The sequence below is a fragment of the Microtus oregoni genome, unplaced genomic scaffold (genome assembly GCF_018167655.1).
Source record: "Microtus oregoni isolate MIOR12 unplaced genomic scaffold, Mior012 000008F_ref0000371, whole genome shotgun sequence".
NCBI lineage: Eukaryota > Metazoa > Chordata > Mammalia > Rodentia > Cricetidae > Microtus > Microtus oregoni.
In genome coordinates this window covers 6,620,635-6,648,402 of record NW_024543067.1, presented here as the reverse complement: position 1 = coordinate 6,648,402, position 27,768 = coordinate 6,620,635, and the positions used below count along the sequence as shown (strand labels likewise).

At 44.0% G+C, this 27,768-nt stretch overlaps 1 protein-coding gene across 1 annotated transcript in view; it reads right to left on the bottom strand.

Moving 5' to 3' along the window:
• The window catches only part of Palm2akap2 (PALM2 and AKAP2 fusion), a 414,772-nt gene extending 389,565 nt beyond the window's left edge, over positions 1 to 25,207 (bottom strand). Inside the window, exon 1 of the mRNA XM_041657136.1 lies at positions 25,188 to 25,207. Within this exon, the coding sequence (XP_041513070.1) occupies positions 25,188 to 25,192 (5 nt within the window). The 5' untranslated portion in view covers positions 25,193 to 25,207. The remainder of the gene's footprint in view (positions 1 to 25,187) is intronic.
• Positions 25,208 to 27,768: the final 2,561 nt, after the last annotated feature.

The window sequence follows — 27,768 nt, the reverse complement described above, 5'->3', positions numbered from 1 at the left end:
GCCTCCTTCAAGACCCTTCCTACCTCCCCAACCACCCAGCTCCAGCCCCTTCTTTCTTTAGAAAGCAGACAAACAAAACAAAAACAACAAATTAGAATAAAAGGGAGAAAAAGAACACAAGAAGCATATACACGCACACACAATCAGAAACCATAACATACAAGAAAAAGACCCAATAAGCAATAAGACAAAAAAAATGCCCAATTAAAGAAATGTTAATAAAAAGTCTACAAAAATACCATTGAATATGTTTTGTTTTGGCCATCTCCTGCTGGGCGTGGAGCCCACCATTAAGTGTGGCTAATATACTCCATTGGAGAAAACTAATTTTTCCTTTGCCAGCTTCAGTAATAGATAGCATCTTGGTTAGGGACGGAAACCTGTGTCCACTACCCTTCTCCGTGCTGGGACTCCATCTGTACAGGGTCTATGTGTGTCATCACAGTCTCAGAGAGTTCACCAATCCTGTTCTGTCTGGAGGGCGTTTTCTCCGTGAAATCATCCATTCCCTTCTTCTTGCAACCTTTCTGCCTCCTCTTCTGCAGAGTTCCCTGCACCCTGAGAGGAGGATCTGAGGAAGACACCTCACTTAGGATCGAGTGTCCCGAATCTCTGAGTCTCTACAGACTGCTCAGGTGTGGGTCTCTGTCTTAGCTCCCATCTCCTGTAGGAGAAGGTGAAGCAGCCATCTTTCATGCTCCCTTTTCTCACACAGGTTATAGCTCCAAAATGAAAGCGTTTTCATCCAATCAACACTCAAGACAAAGCCCTTCCCAGCCACAGTTTGGCAATGTATGAGATGAAATGCTTATGAGATGAACCAAGAAGAAAATTAAAACAGCTCCCAACAGAGACCCGTCCCCAGGGACACACAACTTGGGGGACATCAGGAGCACAGAGATTTGTTTCTTGTCAACACATTTTTAATTTAAATTAACACATAACTATTGTTTATATCCAAGGGATTACTAGGTGACATTGAAATACTTATCTGTAGGATGTAATGTTCAGAATAGGGTGGGGCATGGAGATTTCTAGCATGATCTTCCCAAAGGTGATGATACTTGGCCAGACACAAGTCTGCCATTGTTATATTGAATTTCTTGGAGAACTTTCCCCAAAGATGGGTTGGAAGCTTTCCATATTGAATCTTACCTTGAGATAAACTATTTCAAATCACACATGCTACTACTTATGGTTTTTTTTAAGTATTGATTTCCAGCCATCTATGGCCCACCATCCATTAAACTTATCAAACCAAAACCATCAGGAGTGTAATTACATTTTGGCTTACCTCTAGTAAGGGAAAAAAAAAGTCACTGTAACAATTGGATGAACAGTGATTTCCTCTTTCTAGGGCTTTAATTTCCTCTCTCTGTACCTTGTCTTTGCTGGACCCTGGCAAACCCATTGATAGCCTCTCCTAGATACGTTATATGTCCCGAGAAATGGCATCCATTTGAAAATCATAGTGATTATAAATGAGACTTAATGTTCTTATCAGCTCCTTGTCCTTGAGTGACATACGTGATGAACAATGGGGATGACAACCGGAGGATGATCATCTTCATCCATTCTAAAATGAAGTGGGAATAGGCTTCATGCTTGAAGGCGAATGAAGATTGAGAGTGGAATACTGTCTGCACATTGTTTGAGGAATGAGGTTTGCTGTAAGCTCTAAAGCCCAATGACCTACGGTTTTGTGTACAAAGCCGTCTAGTGACCCTTGCCAAGACTTCATTTGCTCTATGTCATTTCACGTGCTACTTTCAGTGAGGGGCATAGAAAAGAAATTTCTATAAAGTCTGCATCTGTACAGATTGTGAGAATGTGAAACACCCATAAGAGAGAGAATTGTCTCATAAGTTTAAGTGCTAAGAAAATCCATCTGCTTCTTTGTAACTAACTTGGTTTTGTCATGAGACATTATAAACCACCTCATCAGTGGTTTTCCCTTCCTTACTCAATCCCTAATAACCTTGGAGCCAAATCTACAGCCTGTCTTTATCTGCTGAGAACAATGTCACACCAGTTTACTGTGTACTAATCTTGCCTGGCTTTAATTTATATTCCAAACCCAATTTTTCCCCTGCCTTGATATTATCACTCTTTTCTTTTGATCTGATGTATTGCTTATTTTAATCATCCCAGCCCCTGTGCAAAAAAGATCAATTTCTACTGAGTTTTTCTGTTTGCATTATAAATACTGAGGGCGTGTGCTAAAGTTATGGGGATGAAGATCTGAAAGACCCCCCTTTTGAAAATATGGGACAAGGCTAATCCCATTGTCAGCACGGCAGAAAGTCAAATTGTATGTTAAAGCTCTCCATGATGCTGATGCCAGCATAATGTCAGCTAAGAACTCACCAATCCAGAGATCTCTGAATCAGTCCTACAGAGTTGCGGAGTTAGTAGTCTCTAGGCCAATAAATTTACCTGTTCCTGTCTACGCGCAGAGAGCGCATTCATCATTCTGTCTCCTTCATCAACCGCATTTCTTCCTTTCATAAGACATCCCTGTGTTCTAGCCTCCTTTATCTTACGTAACGTTCCTCCTGCTGCTCATTACCTTCACTTTCAAAGCCAGATTTCACAAAAAACCTTTATGGTCCTGACTTTGCCCATCTCCTCCTCCTCCTCTTCTCCCAGGCATCCTCTGAGATGCTTTTGTCGAAGTCAACCAGCTTGTAATGCCACTGTCACCCGTCAGCACTCGCCCTTACTTACCGCGCAGATATCACACATGGACAGCCTGACTTCTTAATTCCGCCCTCTGAAGGGGTCATCTCTGTAAACTAGTCCTCCCTTCCATTGGACTTCAAGACATCACTTTGTCTAGGTACCTTTCTACCTCTCTTCCTGTGTCACACCGACTTTATATATCCATCATCCTTTGCCTATACTTAAACTATTGGTTTTGTGGGGGGGATTTTTTTTTCAGGTGACTTTTCTCTAATTTCACAATCCATACCTGTTCTGTCTTAAGTGCCAATCAAACAGTCAAGTACCTACCACTTCTCCTGAGTCTATTTGAAATGTCTTGATGATTATAAATAAATGTGAACACCGCAGATGTTAACAATTATAATAAAATACCACAGGGGCCTCTGGCTCAGCAGGTGCAAAGCTGAGTTCCCTGTCTCTCAGGTCAATGTACCCTTCCTTCCTGTCCTCCCTCACCATCTCTCCCCATCAACCCAGTGGTCCTTTCCTTGCCCCTATCACCAGCTGTGCACCCAGATGACAGCAGAGAAACAATAATTGCATTCACTTTTCTTCTCTGTTTTCTTGCCATAGCGTGGTCTTTAAATAGATGTCTTGAAATAAATAGAGATGAAGCTACCTAACAGCTTAAATGGTATCAATGATAAAGCAGAGAATGTGGTTTCTCTTTACCTCTCTTAGGGGCATGAGGACAATCATTCCTAAAGCGAAGTATAGGTGGGACACTGGCTGCTTTCCTCTGTTCAACTCCATTGATTATAATTCATGGAAACTCGTTCTAAAGGAAGTTTAGAAGGTCATGTGCCTCAATGCTGGGTGTTGAAAATTTTTACCTTCTTGGTCTCTTCTAGATATGTTTTCAAGAAATGTGGCATGGAAAGCTTCTCTAGAGCTGTTAGGATAGCACTTACTGAGGTTCTTTCCTTGTCTTTCCAGAACTTTCTTCAGGTGCAGTAAAAATAAAGACAATCCTCACAGGGAAGCAAGACACACAGAAGAGGTTAGGCGCCTAAGGGGAAAACTGGCGTGAAGAACTCTTACTGTGTCTGGGTAGAACTAGGAGAGAGCATGGCTAAGCAAGGCCTGGGGGTGAGATGCTCACACCAGGGAGGTACAGAGAGCATGTCTAAGCAAAGCCTGGGGTGAGATGCTCACACCAGGGAAGTACAGAGACCATGACTAGGCAAAGCCTGGGGTGAGATGCTCACACCAGGGAGGTACAGAGAGCATAGCTAAGCAAGGCCTGGGGTGAGATGCTCACACCAGGGAGGTACAGAGAGCATGGCTAAGCAAGGCCTGGGGTGAGATGCTCACACCAGGGAGGTACAAACTCCCTTGTTTTTATTTAGGGCATTAGAACTGAAGACTGTGACCAGATGTGGTGGCGCACGCCTTTAAACCCTGCACTCAGGAGGCAGAGGCAGGCGGGTCTCATGAATTCCAGGACAGCCTGGTCCACATAGCAAGCTTCAGGTCAGAGCAACAGTGCAACCACGTCTCACCACACACAAACGAAATTGCTGACTAGGATATAAAGTCCGAATCTTGTCTAGAAGACCAAGATGTTGAAGGCAAACTGGGGGCACAATGCAATAATGACACATTTTATTAATATGTGGTCAAAGCATTAAAAATAATGAATATAATATCAGTGATGGCCAAGCAGAGAACAGGGAACCCTTTACTAATTTAGAGATTTTTCTCATTATTGGAGTGCCCGGCTAGCACTTAACCTACTGATATAGAAGCACTCTACCCGGTAACTGACTTAATGCCTACTGGTAAAAAGACCTACACATATCTTCTACGAGAAGATTCAAGCGGCTTGGTGTCTTTTAACTACAAATAAAACACAGGTGTTTAAAAAGCCCTGGGCTCCCAGTATTCCATTAAGTTTAAATTCCATTAAGTAATTCAATTTGGAGTAGAAGATAGATTTTTTTCCCCAATTTCTCTCATTTAAATATTTTTTTCACATTTTTACAAATATTTGTTTAAAATATATATGGTATGCTGAGTATGGCTATAACGTAGTGGCAAAACACTTAGCATGTGTAAAGTTGTGGGCTCACTTTCCAGCACCATAAAATATATATGACTATGCATGAACAAGGCAGGCATAGGGCAAAGTCGACATGGAGTAGGAAGTAGACAGTTTTTCCTATGAAATATCACCCATCCATGTAAATATACTCTTACCACCCCCTTACATGAAGGGATTTGTTAGGCACCTTAGACTTCCCATTAGAGTCCCAGGTGGGGGGCCACCCTTCAGAATAAGCATGGACACCCTAAATAAAAGGACCACAGTACTGTCCCACCCTTTGTTTGGTATATACGTTTATTAATTTCCAGAAACTTTTCTCATTTTTGCCACAAACCAACAAAATGTTTTGTTGACTAAAAGTCACAATATATAACTGAAAATTGCGAGTCAAAGAAAAAATAATTAACACTGCTATAGTTTGTATATAAAGTGTCCCCCCAAAGGCTCCTGTGTTGAAGTCTGGGTTCCCGGTTGACAGATTTAAAGGAAGTGAATAGATCATGAACCTTCAAAAGCTGATGTCTTGGGGAAAGTGAATGAACAACATTAATAACCTAAAACTAATAAAAAAGAAAGCACTATCATATAAGAATAGAGCATGGGATATCCCTGCATTGCCTCAAAACAATAAAGAGATAAAGGCTTATCATAAAAAAACTATGTCAATTAACTTTGTAACCTAAGTTATATGTAAAAATTTATTAGAAAACATGATTTGCTCATCCCAGCAGAAAAATAAATTTTAAAATTTGAGTATCTAGTGTCGAAAATCTTTTAAGAGAATCAATTAAGACAATCTGCGCCATTTTACTAGTGAACTCTGCAGGGATTTTTAATAGAAACCATGATGCCTTCAATTTACCCTCCCAGGAAATAGGGACACGCCCTTCCCTGTGAGCACTAAGGCTGTCACAGCTCTGGCATCAAACCCAGACAAGAGTGTTAGAATGGAAATACATCACAGGCCAAATTTCTCCTGAGCATAAACACAAAAGAACTCAACAAAACTCAGTCATATTGTCAGATCTGGGAAAATGGTTTTGACAAATATAACACTTCCTTTTAAAATTATAAAAACACACACCAGACAGAAGAACAGGGTGCAGGCCACACCAATCTGAGGAGCTGGTGAGTGACCCTCCTGCCATCTGGACTGCCCCATTCCCTGAATCCTGTTCCCCAAGACCCATTCTACCACCCGAGCCCTCCCACCTCACCATCCTCCTCAAGGCCAGCCCTTCACCCAACTATGGAATATTGTATTGGCTCAAGTACAATCCACACCAACGAAGAACAGGTGAGTGACCTCCTTGACAGCCAAGCTGCACCACTTCCCAGATTCTGTTCCCCCAAGACCCTTTGTGCTGCCCAAACCCTCCCACCTCATCCTCCTCCTCATGGTCAGCCCTTTCCCCACCCCCAACTCCAGTACAGACTACACCAATCGGAAGAACTGGTGCAGACCGCAGCAGTCAAGAAAACATGCCCCATCAGTCAGAAAAACAGAGACCTCCTGCTGCACCAAAGGCCAAGCTAACTACCAGAAGGCCAGCTCCCAACTTGGACAGAGACTCCTTACTACATCACATAGAGGTCACATTGGCCACTAGAAATTCAGGCAACAAAGAATAGAAGACCAAAGAAGAAAGAGAAACCAAAGAACAAAATACCCATCCAACAAAGACAAACTCAGAAATCAGGCCCTAGACCTGATCATCCCAAACCCAGAAGCCTACATGCCAATGTAACAATACAGTCAACACCAGCCAGGACTGCATGACAGTGCCAGACAGACCGCAGCTATCACAGTAAGACCTGAATATCCCAAGGCAGATGAAGCAGAAGGAAATGACCTCAAAAACAACTTTGTGAAGAAGACAGAGGTCCTTAAAGAGGAAACGAAAAACTTCTTTAAAGAAATTGTGGAATCAGGGTTCCCTGCCCTGTGGGAAATCCAAGGACCACCCACCTCCATCCAGGTCTAGTAAGGTGAGCATCCAAACTGCCTAGGCTCCCACAAAGCCAGTACGTGCAGTAGGATCAAAAACCCATTGCCATTGTTCTTGAGTTCTCAGGAGGGGGAGGGAAATGGGAGGTGGTGGCGGGAAAGAGACAGCAATCATAAATAAATAAATAAATAAATAAATGAAATTGTGGAAAAGACAACCAAAAATTGGAGCAAATCAGTAAATCCCTTAAAGAATGCCAAGAAAACCAAGAAAAAAGCAGGTGAAGGAAACTATTTAAGATCTGAAAACTGAAATAGAAGCAATGAAGAAAGGACAAAATGAGGGAATTTTGGAAATGGAAAGTCTGGAGAAGCAAACAAAATACTACAGGTGTAAACATCAACAAACAAAATACAAGGCATGGGAGAGAGAATCTCAGGCATTACAGATACAAGAGAAGGAACAGATTCATCAAACAAAGAAAAAGTTAAATCTAAAAAAACTCCTAACACAAAACATCCAGGAAATCTAGAACACTATAAAAAGATCAAACCTAGCAATCATAGAAATAGAAGAAGGAGAAGAATCCCACCTCAAAAACCCAGATAATATAGTTAACAAAATCATAGAAGAAAATTTTCCTAACCTAAAGAAGGACTTTCCTATAAAAGCACAAGAAGCTTGCAGAATGATCAGGAAAGAAAGTCCTCCTGTCACATAAGAATCAAAACACACAAAACATCCAGAGCAAAGAAAGAATATTAAAAATTACAAGGGTAAAGAGCCAAGCAACATATAAAGGCAGACCTGTTAAAATCACACCCGACTTCTCAATAGTTACCCTAAAAGCCAGAAGGGCCCAGACAAATGTCTTTGCAGACTCTAAAAGACCATGGATGCCAGCCCAGACTATTATACCCAGCAAGACTTTCAATCACATAAATTGGGGGAAAGAAGATATTTCACGACAAAGTCAAATTTAAACAGTGTCTATCCACAAATCCAGCCCTACAGAAGGTACTAGAAGGAAAACTCCAACCCAAGAAAGTTAACTACACCCACAAAAAAATAGGTAATAGATAATCTCACACCAGTAAAACCTGAAGAAGGGAAACACACACACTCACATCACCACCATTACCACCAACAACAAAAATAACAGGAATCAACAAGTTCTAGTCATTTATATCCCTCAATATCAATGGACTTAATTTGCCAATAAAAGACACAGGATAACAGAATGGAGAAAAAAAACAGAATCCAGTCTTTTTCTGCATGCAATAAACACACCTCAATATCAAAAAATGGGCATCACTTCAGACTGAAGGGTTGAAAATGATTTTCCAAGCAAATGGACCTAAGAAGCAAGCTGGTATAACTATCCTAATATTTAACAAAAATAGGCTTCAAACTAAAATTAATCAAAAGAGATGGAGAAGGACATTTTATATTTATCAAAAGAAAAATCCATCAAGATGAAGTCTCAATTCTAAACATCCATGTCCCAACGCAAGGGCACCCACATTTGTAAAAGAAACATTACCAAAAAAAAAGTCACACATTAAAACCTACACATTAGTAATGAGAGACTTCGACACCCCACTCTCACCAACAGACAGGTCATCCAGAGAGAAACTAAACAGAGAAATAATGGAACTAACAGACATTATGACTCAAATGAACATAACAGATATCTACAAAACATTTCACCCAAACACAAAAGAATATATCTTCTTCTCAGCACCTCGTAGAACCTATTAGCAACAGATACAAAAGAAAAATGGAAATAACCCCCTGTATTTTATCAGACTGCCATGAATTATAGCTGGATTTCAACAACAAAAGAAATTATAAAAATCCTAAAAACCCATGGAAACAGAAAAACTCTCTACTGAATTACTACTGGGTTAAGGAAAAAATAAAGATATTAAAGACTTCCTAGAATTCAATAAAAATGAATGCACAAAATGCCCAAACTTATAGGACACTATGAAAGCTACACTTAGAGGAAAGTTCATAGCACTAAGTACCTGCATAAAGGATTTAGAGAAATCACGTACTGGCAAATTAACAGCACACCTGAAAGTTCTAGAACAAAGAGAAGCAAACACACGTTGTTTGTAATTGTGTATTTGATAGCTGTTCCTATTGAGTTTGCATAGCTCTTGTTTAGACAAAAGGGGGAGGTGATGGGGAAGCCTTGTTAACCAATTATCTTTAAGAGGTGGGACCAATTTAGGGTGTGGCTTTCTGGGATCCAGAAAAAAATGGACGCACACCCCAGGTGCTGCTCTCTCTCTCTCTCTCTCTCTCTCTCTCTCTCTCTCTCTCTTTCTCTGTGGCTCTTTGGTTCCCTTGCTGCCCAGCTGAGCTTGGACTTCTCCTTCCAGTTTAGTGAGTTTTCCCCTTATAATAAATAAAAAATATAAGTGTTTACCTTTTAGCTAGCCTGGTTATTTCCCGAATTGAGTTAGCTTCTACACATTCCTACAAAAAACTCTGAGGACAGGAGAGAAGTGAAACTGATGATAATCATCTACTGTGGAAGAAGTGTGTGTGTGTGTGTGTGTGTGTGTGTGTGTGTGTGTGTGTGTCTGTGTAAGTGTGTGTGTATGTGAGTGTGTGTGTGCACGTGCGCATCTGTGTATGTGTGTGAAAGAGAGATCTTCTCTCTGCATTCAACAAAAAACAAGAATATAAGAATATTTCATTCCTTTGCCTATACCTGTATCTTTCTGTTCTGGGAATAATACAGAAAACATTTGAACATGATTTTTCCAAGCTAAGATTCATTAAAAAAAAAAAAAGTCCCTCCAAGCTACAATCCATACACATGCTTCTGTGCCCACAAATTAGGTTAGTTTATCTCCTTGTCAAGGAAACTTCTCTTTGCAACAGATGGAGACAACTACAGAAAACCACAACCAATCAAAACATAGCACTGTAGAACCCAGACCCAAAGTATGTATTTACAACACACTCCTACACCCAAGGCTCAGGGGACATGGCGGACGAGGGGCAGAAGGATTGTACGAGCCAGAGGCTCAAGGAGTTTGCTGGGAGACTGTGTCTCCTGGCTAAAGTTTCACAATATGCGTGCCCAGATGTGAGCTACATAAAGAGGACAACAATGGCCATGCCAATGTGGGCAGAGGCCTTAATAATTCACAAAGAATCATAGGGAACCAAGGAAGGCTGGGTGTGGGAGAGGGGGCCTTCCTCAGGGAAGAGCACACAAATCAGTTGACTGGTATCAAAAGGTCAGCCCTGAAAATATACATACAAGTAATAGTATACTGACTTAACAAGTTAAATGTAGGAGTATATAGGTGTGCACAAATGCAGACAATAACAATTAGTGAAAACAAAGAAGCCACGAATTTTAAGGAGAGAAAGAAAGGCATACGGGAGGGTTTAGAGGGAGGGAAAGGAAGGAAAAAATGTAATTAAATTGCATTCTCAAAATTTGTTTTAAAAATTAAGAAAGAATACCTCTAATCATGATTAAAGGATACTCTGGGGTTACAGGGATGGCTCAGTGGTTATGAGTACTTGCTGCTCTCCCAGAGGACCTGAGTTCGGTTCCCAGCAGCCCCAGCAAGCAGCTCACAACCACCTGTAACTCCAGCTCCGAGAGAGATACTACACCTTCTCGGGCTTCTGCAGACAACCACACACACACAGCATACACTCACACAAATCTTTAAAAATAAACAAACAGAGGCTAAAAACATGGCTTAGCAACAAGAATGTCTCTTGCAGAGGAGTAGGGTTCTACTCCCAGCACACACATCAGGCACCTCAAAACTGCATGCAACTCCAGTTTCCAGAGGATTGGCTGCCCTCTTCTGAACTCCATAAGCACTATTCAAACTGCATACATCATACAGACAGTTGAGTGTGTGTGCATGCACACAAGCTCATAAGTATGCCCACACACACAAGTAATATTAAATTAGAAGATAACTTGGGCCGGTGCTTGTCTAACATTTGAGAGGCCCTAAATTCTATGTTTCGCATTGCAAAATATTAATAATAATGAGATAAAATTTATTTATTTTTGGTTTTGTGAGACAGGGTTTCTCTGAAGCTTTGGCGCCTATCCTATCCTGGAACTAGCTCTTGTAGACCAGGCTAGCTTTGAACTCACAGAGACAGACCTGCCTCTGCCTCCCAAGTGTTGGGATTAAAGGTGTATGCCACCACCACCAGGCTTGAAATAAAATTTAAAAAGCACTTTTGCTGAGATTTGTAGCTCAATAAGACACTGGAAATAATGTTAAAAAGAAAGCCATTTTTCTAAAATTTCTTCATTTAAGTTCTTTTCTTTTATTTGTACTAATGTATAGTGTTTGCTTTATGTATTTTTATCTGAGTTTTTTACAAAAAGAGATTTTTGTTGTTAATCTGAAGTTGCTAAGTAGGCCAGGCCAGCCTCAAACTCTCCATTCTCCCAACTCAGGCTCCCAAGTGCTGGGATTATAGGATGCAGTACCAGCCATATAAAATTTTTTTTAAAATAGAACAACATATTTTTTATAAGAATCAAATATGGATTCTGCAATTTTGCTTAAAGCTGATTCATATCTTTACGAAGTATTAAATATTTAAAACCACGTTGCTTGTATAATGGAGTCTCATTCCCCAAAGAAAGATGAAGTACCAGGACATTCTTCAATGCAGTTAAACCTCAGAATCATTATGATGAAGTAAAAGCCACCTGTCACACGAGATCAGATGGTTTCATTGTTTCATATGAAATATCTAAGCAGAGAAACCTATGGAGATAAAAACAGGTTTAGTGGCTGTTGTGGTGTGGAAAACTGGGGTGCTAGGGCTGACAGATAAGGGGTATGGGTACTTTGGAGTAGTTAAAGTGCCCTAAAATTGACAGTGAGGACTGCACAGCTTTGAATACCCTGGAAGTCATTCCTACCAAAATTCACAGCATTCTTACTTCATCTTTTGATTTTACGGTTTAGCTGAAATTTTAATTTTTGTGCTGTAATGAAATCACAGTGAAGAAAACATTGCTGTAGTCTTGACTCTGAAGGGACTGCTTACCCTTTTATAGTACAGTTGCTATAGATTTTTTTTGTACATAATTTCTTCCATTTCTGATGTACTAAGTGTTCTGAATGGACACTGAAGGTGCTAACTTCATTATTCTTGATTCTCTTGAGACATAAACCTATTATTGATACATTTGCTACATACATTTTTTAAAGGTATTTAGGGAAGCCTTTTTATGGAACTAGAGATGAGTAAAGAACAAAATTATTGAAGAGAAGATTAGAAAATTAGTAGTTAGTCTCCTTAAAATATCCAAACTCTCTTTCAAAATCAAAGTCTTTATAAAGATCCAAAATCTCTTTAAAAATTCAAAATCTCTCCACTGTGGGCTCCTGTAAAATAGTAAATAACTTAAATATTTTCTTACTCCACAAAGGAAGAACCAGGGCACAGTCACAGTCTGAGCAAAGCAAAACCAAATCCAATTGTGTCAGTAACTCAGTGTCTAAGTCTGGAACCACCAAGCGTCTTCGGGCTCCTCCAGAGCGCTTAGATCACTTCTCCAGCTCTGCCCTTCACAGCACACCCAGCTTGTCTGCTAAGGCTCTGGATGGCTCCACTCCCCTGTTGCTGCTGTCCTGGATGGTCATTCCATGGCACTGGCATTTCTAAAATGCTGGGGTGTCTGCTGCAACTGGGCTGCACTTTCGGCAACCGCCTCTCCTGAGCTCTCCTCATAGTGTCAAGTATCAGCTACTCTCCACGGTCCCTTCCTGCCTCCAAAATCAATGCTACCTAGGAGACTGTCACTCATTACAAAGTCCAGCTGCCAGCATGAAGTACAACCCTGATGGCCTGGAACACAGCTTGTGCCCTGACCTCGAACAAACACTTCCCAGAAGACTTCATCTCAATGCTGCTGGTCTCCTCTTAATCACAGCTGATTCCTGAGGGCCAGCTAATCAGCATCCATTGTCCGAGCAAACCAAGGGTTTCGCTTCTGGCATCTTGGTAATCACACCCCGTTCTTCAGCTCAGCTGAGCAGACACCACAGATTCTTCACACAGATGCCCTGGTAAAGTCTCTGCTTCCCTCTGGAGCTTCACAAGCCAGGCCCCCATCTTCTTCATGGTTCTCTCTCAACACTCTTCTCTTCCAAGGTCCTACAGCACAGCCCACTAAGACAACACTCGATGACTTTTCCAGCCCAAAGTTTCAAAGTCCTTCTGCAGTCTTCCCCCAAACAATATAGTCACATCTGTCACAGCAACACTCCATTATCCTGGTACCACTTCTGTCTTAGTTTGGGGAGGAAAGCGTTTATTTGCCTTACACTTTCGCGTCTTAATTCATCACTGAAGGAAGTCAGGGCAGGAACTCAAGCAGAACAGGAACCTAGAGGCAGGAGCTGATGCAGAGGCCATGAAAGGGAGCTGCTTACTGGCTTGTCCCCTTGGCTTGCCCAGCCTGTTTTCTTTTTTTTTTTTAAGAAAAAAATTATATTTAATTATTTCTATTTATTCAAACTTCTGAATATACTCAAGTGTATGTCAAGAAATACTATTCAACTTTATTTCTAGAGAACATTACCCATCCTAAATACAATGCCTTAAATAACAGACTGGAATAAAAGAGATTCCCTTGGGAAAACATTAAAAGCAAATAATAACAACAGAAATAGAGAAAAGAAAGAAAAACTAGCTGGTCGTGGAGGCACAGACCTGGAATTCCTACATTCGGGCAGCTGTACAGGAAGAGTGTCTGGAGTTTGAGACCAGCCCAGCTGTATAGCAGGTCCCAAGCCATGCAAGGGCAACAGGAAGACTCAAACAAACAAGACCAAACCAAGCAAACAAGTGAACTTCTGTTTCCTGTACATTGTTTCATATGCACCTATGATGTGGGCTGAAGAGGGGTCCACCCCACAGCAGACGTGAAAATAAACTCAAAGCGATTAGTCATTGTAACTGTGGTTGGGGACTGGCAAGACGATCACACCAATCAGCTAAATGATTTTGTTGTTGTTTTTGAGACAGGATCTCACTCTGCCATCCAGCCTGGCCTTGAATTCACGGTGATTTTCCTGCCTCTGTCTCCCCATGCCCTGGCTGTGCTGGCATTACAGGTGTGAGGTACCAATACCCAGGTCAGTTAACAGTCTTCATGAGGCACTGTATGCAAACAGACACTAGGTTCAAGTTCAAACCTGTTATATCTCAGGGTTGTTTCCTGTCAATAGCCAGCCTGTTTTCTTATAGAACCAAGACTACCAGCTCAGAGAAGGCATCACCTACAATGGGCTGGGCCCTCCCCCACCAATCACTAATTAAGAAATTACTACAGGCCTGCCTACAGCCCAATCTTGTGAAGGAATATTCTCAATTGAAGTTCCCTTCTCTCAGATGACTTCAGCTGTGTCAAGATGACAGAAAACGAGACAGCACAGAACTCAGTCTTCTGTGGTGTTCCAAATCTGACCCTTTGCTGTGACCTCCGCTGCCACCTCCTGGTTGCCAGGTAGTGTGAGACCCACAGAAAACTGCTGGGAAGCAGGTTGAGCTCTGCACCTAAAATCAGTGACGAGGCCTGCTCATCAAAGAACTATCAGTCCCCGTTCCTCCCTAGCTGCTCTGAGGACCTGGACCCCGAAAATCTAATTGGTTACACTAACTCCTCTAATGGGCCAACATCTCATTCTTTCCCCCTCTGTCCATTCCTTCCTCCTTAGTCTCCCTGACTCCTCCCAAGACCCCCAATTGATTACACACACACAGACACACACACACACACACACACACACACACACACACACCATGCTAAGTTATTGCCTAATTGCTCACAGGCCATAAACGCTTTCTTCTCACCCCCCAGATGCAACGGTTTAGAAAATATGAGTATCCTCCCTTCTCCAAAAAAAGAGGTGGGGTTCTATCATACTATTTCACAGCCCAGAAAGGCCTTGGCTAGTGCGTAAAGCAGAGAAGTAAGGGATTACAAATGACAAATGCAGCTGGGCAACAGAGTGCTCACGTGAACAGCCCTTCACTGTCTCTCCACTGGGATCAGCACTATGCCCGGGGACTGGCACCAGCTTGTAAGGTGTATGTTGGGATTATAAGATCTAGAGCCGGATCCCAGACCCACATAAACACAATCTCCTTTTAACATGGTTGCTTGGGACTCTGCGCTCATTATACTGATAAAGGTGCTGTCTTGGGGACGGAGATCTTATTCTTCTTGCCATTAATTTTTGTTGCTTTGTTTTAGAGAGAAATTTATTACAAATCCTTAGCTGGGACCTGACGAGAAAAAAAGAAACACCACGGTCATTTGAGTTAGACATAGAGATCGGTCACAGGGCAGAGAGAGGAGCTTCAGGGAAAATTGAAAAACTCCAAAGTACCAGAGAAAGAATTTTTAGGCTCCGGCCAGCATCTGAAAAGAAAGATAAACAAAAAGAAAAAGGAAAAGTTCAGCCTTCTGAGTCAAGAGCCAGACAGAGCCTCCCGGGAACCACGGGGACTGCCACGGCCATTAACTTTAAACACTCTGCACCCCTTCTGCAAAGAAGCGAGCTCTGCATTGCAATAGGAAGACTTTAAAATTGTTTCCAGACCAAGCTCAGAGTGACTCTCTGATCTGAAGAGATCACAGAGCTCTGACAGTTTTGATGACTTTCAACCCTTCAGAGGCTTAGGGGCCGGGTGGGGTGGCTCAGTCAGTAAAGTCCTTGTTTTGCGAGCACGAACACTTAAGTTTGATCCCCAGAGTCCAAGGAAAGGATCCAGGCATGGTGGGCTGTGTCTGTGTTAACACTGGGGAGTAGACAGGAAGGTCTGTGGCGCTTGCTGGCCAGTCCAGTCTAATGGGTATGCTCTAGGCCAATGAGAGACCCTGTACTGAAGGAAGTGGGCAGCCTTCCAAGGATGACACAGGAGGCTGAGCACTTGCCTCCATGTGTGTGTTACACACACAGGCACACACATACACACACAAAAAAAAAGGTCAGAAGCTTTTGATGTGATCTCAAAAAGCAAATTGCACACCTACCAGGTCTTTTGTGTGCCCAGGAAATCCCACCTTTATTTTCCTGTTTTCATTTGTTTCATTCACCTTTATTTTCTTTGTTTTTAATGATTCCAGTTTGCACCAGCATCTGAAAAACTGAGTTTCTGGTTCCTCAAGAGGGCAGGCATTCTCCACCTCCCATAGTGAGAAGGATCACTGAGGAAGCCTCAGTATAAGAAAGATAGTTGAAAGTCAAGCTCATTTTTCAAATTCTGTTTCACGATGTCTGAAATATTTCTTCAGAACTAGGATTAGTCTGTTGTAGGACAACGCCCAGAGATATTAAGCACAGAGGTTTTATGGTAAATTAGTCTCAGGGGTTAACCAAGAGCTTGGCACTAAGCATCTCAGCCTCTCAGCATCCCTCGGCTGCCCAGACTCACTTTGGCTCCTGTACCCCGCGACCTTCTGACAGCCTCTCATCACTTGTTCTCTCTCTCCGCAGAACATGTGGTATATCTTATAGTGATCACTTAATCATTTGTGTTTCTTTCTCCTCAGAATGGGAAGGCAGGGATGGCATTGTCTTTATGTTTGTATCATGGGTACCAGCACAGTGCCTGGCACACAGTAGGTATTTAATGGTGATGGGTTGAAGGAATGATAAACCTAAGCCTTAACACAGATGTAACATCTGGAGGCAAGAGATGCAGAAAACAAAAGAACCACAATGGCCCCAGTTAATGACTTTGCCTACCTGATTCCATAGACGCTGTGATAGTTGCTCTCCATTGCCAGCTTAATAGGACTTAAAGTCCCTACGGAAGCACACCTCCTTGTACATCTATGAGGGTGTGTCCAGAAAAGTTTAGCTGAAGATGGGAGATCCACACTGAATACTATCCCATGGGGTGGGGTCCTGTGGTGATCTGAATGAAAATGGCCTCCCACAGACTCATAGGAAGTGGTATTATTGGGGGTGTGGCCTTGTTGGAGAAAGTGTGTCACTGGGGGTAGCCTTTGAGGTTTTGGATGCTCAGGCTAGGCCTAATGTCTCACTGTCTCTTTCTGATGCCTGTGGCTCCAAATGTAGAGCTCCCAGCTATCTCTCCAGAACCATGTCTGCCTGCATGCTGCCCTGTTTCCCACCATGACGATAATGGACTGAACCTCTGAACCTGTAAGCTAGCCCCAATTCAATGTTTCCTTTATATGAGTTGCCGTGGTCATGGCATCGCTTCACAGGAACAGAAACCCTAAGGGACAGTTCCCAAACTGAATGAAAGTGGAAAAGTGGAGAGAGGACCGGCACTCACCCCCTATCTGCTTCCTGATGGTGAATGGAACGGACCGGCTGCCTCACAACCCTGAAGCCATGCCGCTTCTGCAAGAGTAGTGAGGGCCTTCAAGCCCTGCACTGGAATAAGCGCTATCATCCTTAAGCTGCTTCCATCAGGCATTTTATCAGAGAAAAGAGAAAAACAGCCATTACAGGTGCCGACTGAAAGCAACTAAGTGGTAATAAATAGTGACTAAACACCTACCTTTCGTGCACACAAACACCCAGAAAGCCAGCCATGATTTGTGAGCCAAATCACCTGCTCACTCATTTTGAGGTTTTATTTCGCTTTTTTTTTTTTTTTACAAAAAGACAGGGCAGAATAATAAGAAATATTCATGAGACAAAATGTCAGCTCTAGTTCCTGCTCTCCCAAACTGGCTGTCTCTGCTTCTGACAGGGACAACTGCTCCGTTTGTAAGTAGTAAGCACAAAGCACTCCGCATGTGTAAACGCTCTGTGCACACTTATTCACCTTCAAAGGAAAAGATCTGCAAGCAAGGAGCAGATGAGGGCATTTCAGAACATAGAATAAGAAATACATAAACCAAATAAATTATTCTCCAAGCATGCAAAACACCTTTTTTTTAAATGATGGGTCTTCAAAAAGAAAAAGTGCAGGGGACTAGAGAGAGAGTTCAGCAATTAAGAGCTTCGCTCCACATGGGGACTGGAACTGGGACCCCAGCATTTGTGCAACAAGCCAGGGGTCCCCACAAATGCCTTTAACGTTTGCTCTGTGGAGGGTGGCGATAGCAGGATTGCTGGGACTTGCCGGCTTTGGATCTAGCTTAGAGAAATGCAAGCCCAGGTGCAGAGAGCGTGAGAGGGGGGATAGCCGATGCTCTCTTCCTGCCTCGGCACCTATGCTCATATATCACATGTGCGCACATCCACACACGCGTAAGTAAATACATAATAGATAAATCCTTAAACAAGAATAAAAAAGAAGTGCCAAGTTAGCTAGCAGAGTCAGGAAAAGAACTGAAGAAAACAATAAAACCACAACAGGTCGGGCAGTGGCGGTGCACGCCTTTAATCCTAGCACTCGGGAGGCAGAGGCAAGAGGATCTCTGTGAGTTGGAGGCCAACCTGATCTACATAGCGAGTTCCAGGATAGGCTCTAAAGCTACAGAGAAACCCTGTTTCAATAAGAAGGAAGGAAGGAAGGAAGGAAGATGAAAACCACTACAAATATGAAAACTACACCAGAATAACAATAAACAAATGTTGCCTTGCAAAGCAAAAGTGTCCGTTATCCATAGACTTTTCAGTGTAACAAAGCCATAGGGATGAATCAGGACGGTGGAACAGTGAGCTGTCCCCCTACAGTAAAGAACTAGTGATGGATGATGGAACAGTGGGTTGTCCCCTATGGCAGGAAACAGAGAATGCAGATCTTTGCACACTGAAATGCATGAAGAAACTAGTCAACAAACAGAAAGCATCAAGGATAATGCCGTACAACTACAAGATTAGACCTCAGGAGGCTAAGGGGAAAGGGTCATAAATTTGAAACCAGTTTGGGCAAAACCACAGCTCAGGGCAAGCCTGGGTTATATAATGAGACTCTGACTCCGAAAACCCTAATAATGCAAAATATAATAATATATTTGCATAATAATGCAAAATAAGCAAAAATAATAATGAATTCATAAGTGGAAACTGGATTCTTCAGATCAAAGAAATCACTGTTTTCTAGGGAAAACTAACACAGTAGCTTGCGGTGAAAAACACTGCAGAGAAGTCTCAAAGTTCCCAAGGCTTGAAAGTAATTCTGCCAGTAGAAAAAGCTTGCAAGGGTCTGGAAGGATAGGAGACAAGCCATCCACAAAGAAGAAACAATCAGACTAGCCAGCCTCAGTCTTGGCCACAGCGAAGATCTAAGGTTCTGACATAGATCTATGTCAGAATATCAGAGGTTAACACATTTTGAGAGGGAAAGACATGACTCTAATTGTTCTAGACAGGGTCTCATGTAGCCCAGGTTAGCCTCAAACTCTATGGGTAGCTAAAGAAGGCCTTACTTCTTTCCTGCTTCAACCTCTCCAGTGCTATGGTTACAGGTACATGGCACCATGCCAAGTTTGCGATTTAACAGTTTCTTGCATGCTAGGCATGGACTCCACCAACTAAGTTCCATCCCCAGCTCTGCGATCCTAAGACTTTATACATATTCAGGGTATTTATGCATTGAAGGAATACATTAGAAAGACTCACTGCCTTCGAGTCTTGCTTGAAAATGAATCCTTCAACTAAATATTAAACTCACAGAAGCAATTCAGGAAAGATCACTGCCCCGGGCAACAGTGCTCTTGGAGAGCGGACGCCACGAATGTCCAGGCCAGCATACAAAGGGCTGGCTGATGTCACTGCAGCAAGGTAAGGCTGTGTTGTGGTCTGGTCTTTTCGGAGACTTTGATGGAACCTGATGAAACTTACAGTAAGCACGTTCATTCACTCACTCCACACTTCCAGAAAGCACTTTCAGATTCATTGCCAAAGCATCCAAGATGTTCACGGTAGCATTGCATATAATGGGAAGAAATGGGATCAAAGCACATACATGTCCAATGAAGGAAAGCTGGCTAGCCACACTTCCACAGTAAAAACAAACTGGTTAATAAATGCAGATGAAGTGGGTGTGGACATTTTGCTGCATCAAGGCATGCACAGAATAGCGTGGACAAAATGCAAGCTATAGAACAACGAGAACAGAATGCAAGCTACCGAGCCACATATAAGGATGTTGTGGGTGGACAGAAGTATTAATCCCCATAAGCACTTGTTTCTGACTCTGCTGTGGGCATCTAAATTACCCGGGCGGATATCTCCAAATGGTTCATGGTAACAGCCTCTGGGGGATGAGATTTGGAGGAAAGAATAGAAAATGTAGATTGCAGTCCACAAATTCTGAGACATTCTGATTACTTAAAATCATGCATTATCATAAAATTAACTCTAAAAGTATTTACACATTTTTCTTTTGGTGGTGGGGATCAAACCTGGGTTTCTGTGCATACCAAGCACACACACTAGACCACTGAGCTCCCACACATTAGGAAGCATATTAATGCTCATAGTGGCCTGAGTCCGGGACATTCCACATGAGCCAGGATTAGCAAAGCAAATCTTCTGGAAGTACATGGCATCCGCAGTCACATGCAGCCTAACCCATGAACTCCTGGAAGATAGGGCCAAGGATGCTGAGTCATCGTTTACCCCAATTTACCTCTCACAGCACTGGCTCGGAGAAAATATTAAGCAAAAGTTTGTGAAATAAACCAATGCCTACATAAATGAATGAATGAAGGCATGGATGCTAGTCCTGAACTCGGGGTTCCACGTCCTCACCACACTTAAACCTTACTGGGCCTGGATTTGTTCATTTGCAAACCCTGGCAAATGTGGTGGTGCCCATTTGTGATTACAGAGCTCAAGAGGTGGGAGCAGGAGAATCGTGGCTCCAAGGCCAGTGGGTTCTTGGTCAGCCTTGGCAAGAGTAAGAATGAGCCTCAGTCCACAGCCCCACCGAGTTCAGCCCTTTGATGACCCCCTCTGAGTGGTCTCAACTTGCCGCACAGGCCACGCAGAAAGCAGGCCTCTGCCCCAGTGGGTGGGAACGTCAGTTGGGCTTTGAGCCCCAGAGTTTGCAGGGATGGCAAGAGCTTGAAGAATTCCCACGTTATGTTTCTTCACGCCTTGCTGAACCCACGCTGTTTTGTAGGCTGCTCCGGAGAAGTGTGAGGCAAAGCTTCACGAGTGTCATCAGATTAGGAGGTGGGCGTGTGTTCTCCCAGCCACATTCAGCTCACACTCACACTGAGAACCACAGCCAAGGCTGCCGTGCTGACAGGCACTGTAGCCAAGCCCCGGCTCTGCACAGGCCACACCATCCCTGCCTCTGATCTCCCATAATGGAGCTTCTCAGATTCACATATCCTGAAGAGAGCACTCCAGCAAGGAACATTCTAAACTGAGTGGTTAGCCACCCTCGGATCTTAGTTACTACCAAGTCTTCCCTTACCCAACTTAAGAAGCTCTTATTTGATCAAAGCCAACAATGCACATGAATAAATGTGCTTCCTTTTAATTGCATATACTTTGATTTTGTTTGACAACCTTGGTTCGTCCAAGATTATCAGATTCTGGCCCGCAGGCAGCTGTATTTTTAAATTGATTGTCCCCTTCCCTGTGGCGGACGCTTACAGCTTCCAAAGACTTGGCTAGGACAGTTTCTAAGTCACCTGTTTTAAGTACCTTCAGAAGAAAAGAGGGGAAAAAACAGTTGAGGGGTTTTATATAATCTTTAGCCTTGAAGTTTTATCATTGTCTTCAGGGACCCTCTGAAACACTCGTGATGAAATCTGAAGTCCTTGAGGTCTTCATGAAGTATTAACTTCTTTGTGACCTTCCCTGATGTGGTTTAAACCCCTTACCAGCTCATGTGTTTGGACACTTGGTCACCAGGTGGTGGCACTATTTGGGAAGGTTATGGAACCTTTGGGAGGCAGAACCTTGTTGGAAGGATTTATCAATGACGCAGGCTTTGAAGATTTACAGCCTGGCCCAAGCTGCTGTTCTTTTAGTTGGAGAATCAAAGTGACAGACTGGCCTCACGCCTTCTCTGCCATGATAGACTTATCCCTACTGAAGCTACATGCCCAAATCAGCCCTTTCTCATGTAAGTCATTTTGGTCAGCATATTTTTAATCACAATAGAAGAGAAACACACACATATATACATTCACACACACTCACACGTTCTCACACATGCATTCACACACTCACATGCTCACACAGACTCATAAACACACTGACAGACACACATGCCCACACTCTCATGCACTCATATACACTCACACTCACAACCACACACACACACATGCATTCACACATTCACATGCTCACACAGACTCACATACACACTGACAGACACACATGCCCACACTCTCATACATCCATATACACTCACATCCACACACACTCTCACATGCTCACACACACTAACACGCATGCTCACACTCTCATACACACTCACACACACATTCTCCAGCCTCATCCCTGGACCACCTTCTGCTCCGTCTTTAAAGCTCCAGGCACACCACCTTTCCTTCAGTTCTCCCAGCGTGGCGAGCTCTCCTGCCTCCGGGCCTTGGCACATGCTACTGTCACAGCTCCAGCTATTTCTTCCCTTCATGTGCTACTCGGCAACCCTAACTCATCCCTCAGATCTCACATTAAGTATCAGCTTCTCAAGGAGGCTTCTCTAACGGGTTGATCCAACGCCCTTACTCTTCCTATCATTTCCTCTGTGTCCTTTCTTCTCACAGTCTGTATTGCGTCTTGCATCTCATGGTTCCTGTGCTTACTAAGTTAGCATCGCATGGCTCCTGGGTTTACTGGGTTAGCATCACATGGCTCCTGGGTTTACTGGGTTAGTATCGCATGGCTCCTGTGCTTAGTGGGCTAGCATCTGCTCTTATTAGGTTTTGAACTCCATGCTATGAGAATCATGACTGTTTTATCAACCACTGCTAATCTCAACAAATACCCATTGATTAAATGGGAAAGCTAATTCAAATTCATTCCTTCTTTTAATTGTTTTTTCACAAATGCAAGTTGGACACAATAAGTGAAGGGAACTAAAACTATATCTCACTCATATTCAAAGCAGCCTGGCTACCTGGGATGAGATGAAGGGGTGAGATTGGATTGGCAGAAGCACAAGGCTTAACATTTGAGAAATGTTGTTAGGCCCATGGGTGGACAGAAAATGTAGTATTGTGAGGGAAAGAAAAGAGTGGAATATTAATGACCCTAAGGAAGGAAAGAAGTGCGGCAGACAGTTGAAAATTAAGCAGGTTCACAGAGCACTTTCAAATGTCACATGGGGTGAAAAGCCCAAAGTCAAGCTAAGCAGAGTAGAAGAACACATAGCATACCCAAAAGGAGAGAGAGATGGGGGGTGGGGGTTCTGAGGTAGGCACACCTGGTACCAACCACGGAGGAAACAGTGTGAAGTCCTGAGGCTGTGTGCCACAGTTATGAAGACCAGATGCTAAGTCTAGGAGAGAGACATTAGTGTGGGGATGAAAATTACTGTGCCTCATCCTCAAAACAAAAGCAGGCTGTCCTCAACCCTGCACTATGAGACAACTAGGTGAGCGTTCAATCCCTGGTCAAGGGCAGTCTCCATAGTGAAGAATATGACCAACGGGGATGAACACTCAGAGGCCCCATAACGGTACTGAGTACCAGGAGCTCGCCCAAGTCCACACTCCCACAATGTCGTCATGGGGGCTGCAGCAGGTTCAGTTGCCCTTAGGACATTGGATTTCTGTGTACATTATCTGTGGGTTGGAGAGCTAGCATAGCTAATACCAAACCTACTGACCCAGGATCCACTCCGTGAGAGGAGAGAACCAGCTCTCACAAGCAATCCTCTGACCTCCATGCCCATGTTGAGGCATGTGCACACATGAAATAAGTAAATGAATATTTTACATTATGAAAACTGTCCCAAAACTGGCTTTCTACCAATCTACTACTCCATAAGCTGTCAACAGAAAGGCTGGAGACCACAACAATAATACTAAATGACAGACACTGTGTGATACTTAGCAAGCATACTTTGCTCTGGGTCTGTTCTAAAATGCATGTGTATTAACACATATGTATTTATAGATGTATATCAATTGCTTAATTTATACTCAAAGAAAAGAACTACTATTGTTCCATTTTTTAGAAGGGGGCAATGAAACCCAGAGAGATTGACATTGTTCAGCAACGTGTCAAAGGCTTCAGTCCCAGACAACCTGACTCTGGAGACCAGCCATTAATGTCCAATTCCTCTATTTGATTTTACAATTTATAAATTTATAAAATTTATAAATTTAGAAGAGAAGCAAATAATATCTCATCTTCTCAGTAACTCTAAATAATAAGGGATGTCTTTTTCTGATTGTGATTGGGGAAACTAAGGCTCACAGCCATTAAAACACTGGCATGGGAACTCAACAATGCCGGTTGCCAACCCAAGAATAATTTCCTACAACCCCTCACTCCTAATGTGCCACATCATCTCCGCTTCTCCTTTCCACTCTGTGAGGATTAAATTACATCTGCACAATTGGTTATGCAGAAGGATAAAAGCTGAATCAAGAGTCTTAGGGTTTGGCATGGAGATCCTAGTATCTGGAAGCATGACATTATCTCCAACCTGAAATATGATTTCCTACGACCTCAAAGTCAGCGAGTACCCGTGGGAAGAGAGCGAGAGGGGGAAGATGACCAAGTGAGCAAAGATGTAATTGCTGGCTTTCTTGGAGCAGCAGGCTGACGCCTGTCACGGGGACCTTGCTGCAATATCAGCCTGGGAGAGCGACTGGGAAGGTAGAAAGAAACACGCAGCCCTAGTCTGGGTCCACACCCGGAGACCTCATTGTGTCTTTTTCTGGTTACCGCCTCTCTTGTCTCCTTGCCATCTTTTCCCCACCCCACCCCCCGTGAAATGCGGGTGATACCCAAGACGGTCATTGCTGCTAGGACATTTCTGTCTTATTTCTCTGATTACCCCAGGAGCAAATCAATTATTTTGGGTCCTCCGGTGGCTTTTAGTAGCCAGTCTGGCTTATATCTCTCACAACTCAACAGCCCTCCATCACATTCTTATGGAATCACGTTTGCTTCGGATCCGCAGTGACACCCCCCTATATGCGTACACACACACACACACACACACACACACACACACACACACGCCTCTTAACTGCAGTCCAATAATGCTGACATGGTTAGGAATCGGAAGTAATGGCTATTGCAGCCAACTCCCCACGAAGCGCAAGGTCGAGAGCAAGGACCCAGAGAAGCTTAAAACAGGTCTGGCTCCTTAGCAACATGACACCCCATGTGCCCCCAAAGCAGTGGCACAAATCCCCACAGCTCGGGGGCTGTCGATACCCCCTCCGCAGCGGCTGCTATAGAAACAGCAAGAAGAACACACTGGACTGAAATTAAACACCCAGACTGGACAGAGATGAGCGGAGATCGGTCACCATAGCAACAGGCCCAGGGAGGCACCGAGCTATGCGCGGGGATACTCACTCCATCGCGGGGATCCGGGCGGCCCGGTGCACTGCTGCGGGACTCCAGTCGCTGCTGGCCTCTGCCCGGGGTGCTCTGGCCACTTGCAAGGTGGAGCAGCCCAGCCGTTCCCCGGTCCCCGCCCGCCTCCCTCCTCCCCTGGAGCACTGGCGAAGGGAATACTCTGGCTCTCGCGGCTCCCAGCCTGCGAGTAAAACGGGAAGCAATTGGATAACGTTATTCACCGGGTGCTAGACCGAGCCTCTTCACTTAAGGGGATCCGGAAGGGAGCGCGCCACCAGCCGTGCGCCGGGCGAGGCGGCTACCCCGCGCCCTGGTCCCCTGGGCGCCGGATGCTGCAGGTGCGCTCCCGACTCCCCTGGGACCGACGGCGGAGCCGCCGCGCAGAGCTCCGGGAGAAGCGTGGGAGGGGGCGAGGGGCGGTGGCGCAGGGTGGCACGTCCTAGGGGGCGTAGGGAAACGATGGAGTCCTTGGCAAGGTAGCAGTTGTCGCCGCCTAGAAGTTGCAGGAGGCTTCTGGTCTCTGCAAAACAGCAAGCGTTGCCTTCAGCGGGGCTTGTCTGGGACTGCGAAACGCCATTATGCCAGTGCAGCCGGTGTCTGCGGGAGGTACCAGGAAAACTCCAGCTGCGCTGCCGCAAGTTCATGCGGTGTTTCCACTTGGGCGATCCCATGCCCTGCTCGGTGTCACTCCATATTCTCCGACTTCCTGCCCGCTGGGAAGATATTCTTCAGATATCCCTGGCCTGTTTTTCTTGAAGAGTTACATTGAATATAATTTTCCAAGTTACCTCAGCCCCACCCTGTGGTAATAAGCTCCCCGGAGTCATGAATTCCCTGCTTTGTGCCCACTCAAAGAGTTCTATACGAGCAGGTTCCTCGCCCACTGCAATGAACAGGTGGGACAAGCTTCAGCGTCTCCATGTATTCCCTGATCCATCTATAAGAGGGTGCTGCCCAAGCAAAGTCATCAGTCTCTGCCATGCTCCAGGCTGAAGGAGAAAGACAGTGCCCAGAAAGAAAAACCATGGCTGAAGATGTTACTATTAAACAAACAAACATATATATAAGGTCAGAGGGATGGCTCAGTGAGTAAAGGCGCTTGCCATGCAAGCCTGGCCACCTGAATTCAATCAAGGTCCAAGGAAAGTAGTAATTCCATAAAGTCGTCCTCTGGTTTTCCACCGCGCCCATCAGCCCACAGATGCATACACAAAACATGTACACAGGTGCATAATAATTTTTTGATCAGAGCATGCTCTCTCTGTCTCATAATCTCAGGTTAATCTGTGAGATTTTCAGAACCCTGTGAATAATTCAAGAATCATTGATTTTTTTTCTTCTGAGTGATTTTCTTGGCAATTTGCGTCTTTTAAAAGGGTTAGCTGTGTGTAATGGTAGGCACCCCTGTAATCCCAACCCAGACTGGGTAGGCAGGGAAGGAAGATCCGCAAGTTCTCAAAGTTAGTCTGGGCTACAGCGTGAGATAAGCCTCAAAAAAAAAAAAAAAAAAAAAAAAAAAAAAAAAAAAAAAAAAAAAAAAAAGTTGAGTGACCTGCCTGGCCAGGTGCCAAGGAAAGCCTCTGCCAGACTGGAAAGGTCAGAGGACACAGACAGGCAGTCAGCATCAAGAGAGGTCTGTGGGTTGCAAAGAGCCCCACCCATCATAAGGACAAGAAAACCAGGGTTGAGCTGTAACTGCAATGAAGGCTCCTGCTTTCCTTCTAGTGAGTGAGTCGGAAAGGCTCAGGAACAGGGACTGTTCGTGGAGCTTCTTTACACGTAGATTCTCTGTCCCCCACGGAAACTCTGCTGTTGCGGTCTGAAAATTATCAAAGCCTTTTATCACCAGATTGGCTTTCCAGCGCCATCCTACCTTGACACTTCCCCTCCATTGCTCTCTGTATTCACCAGACGGACGCCCACCACTTCCGGTCTCCTCCCAGTCATAGGTTTGGTGCAAGTTTGAGCACAGGTGAGGTTTAAACTGAAAAACTGTTGATTTTCTACTCCAAGTGTGTGTGTGTGTGTGTGTGTGTGTGTGTGTGTGTGTGTGTGTGTTCGCGTGCACAAGCCTACATGCTTGTGGAGGCCAGAAGTTGATTCTGAGTATTTCCTTCAGTTACTCTCCACTTAATTTTTTTGAGGCAGGATCTCCCTGACCCTGAAGCTCACTGATTGGTGAGGGTGGCTGGCCAGACAGCTCCAAAAATCAGCTCCTCTGCTTTCCCAACACTGGAGTTGGAAATCAGTGCGGTTCCATCAGCTTTCTTTACATGGCTGCTGGGGACCCAGACGCTAGCTCTCATGCTTGCGTTGAAGTACTTTATCAGCTGAGACATCTCCTCTCACGGTTGTCTTCCACTCTTAAAAATTCAGAGTTCTGCACCAAGGCCAGCTGGCCTAGGTCTGAAAAAGCATGGGATAAATCCGGACTAGCTGAACATAGCGGACAATGAGGACTACTGGGAACTCAAGAACAATCGCAGTGGGTTTTTGATCCTACTGCACGTACTGGCTTTGGGGGAGCCTAGGCAGTTTGGATGCTCACCTTTGGAGACCTGGATAGAGGTGGGCGGTC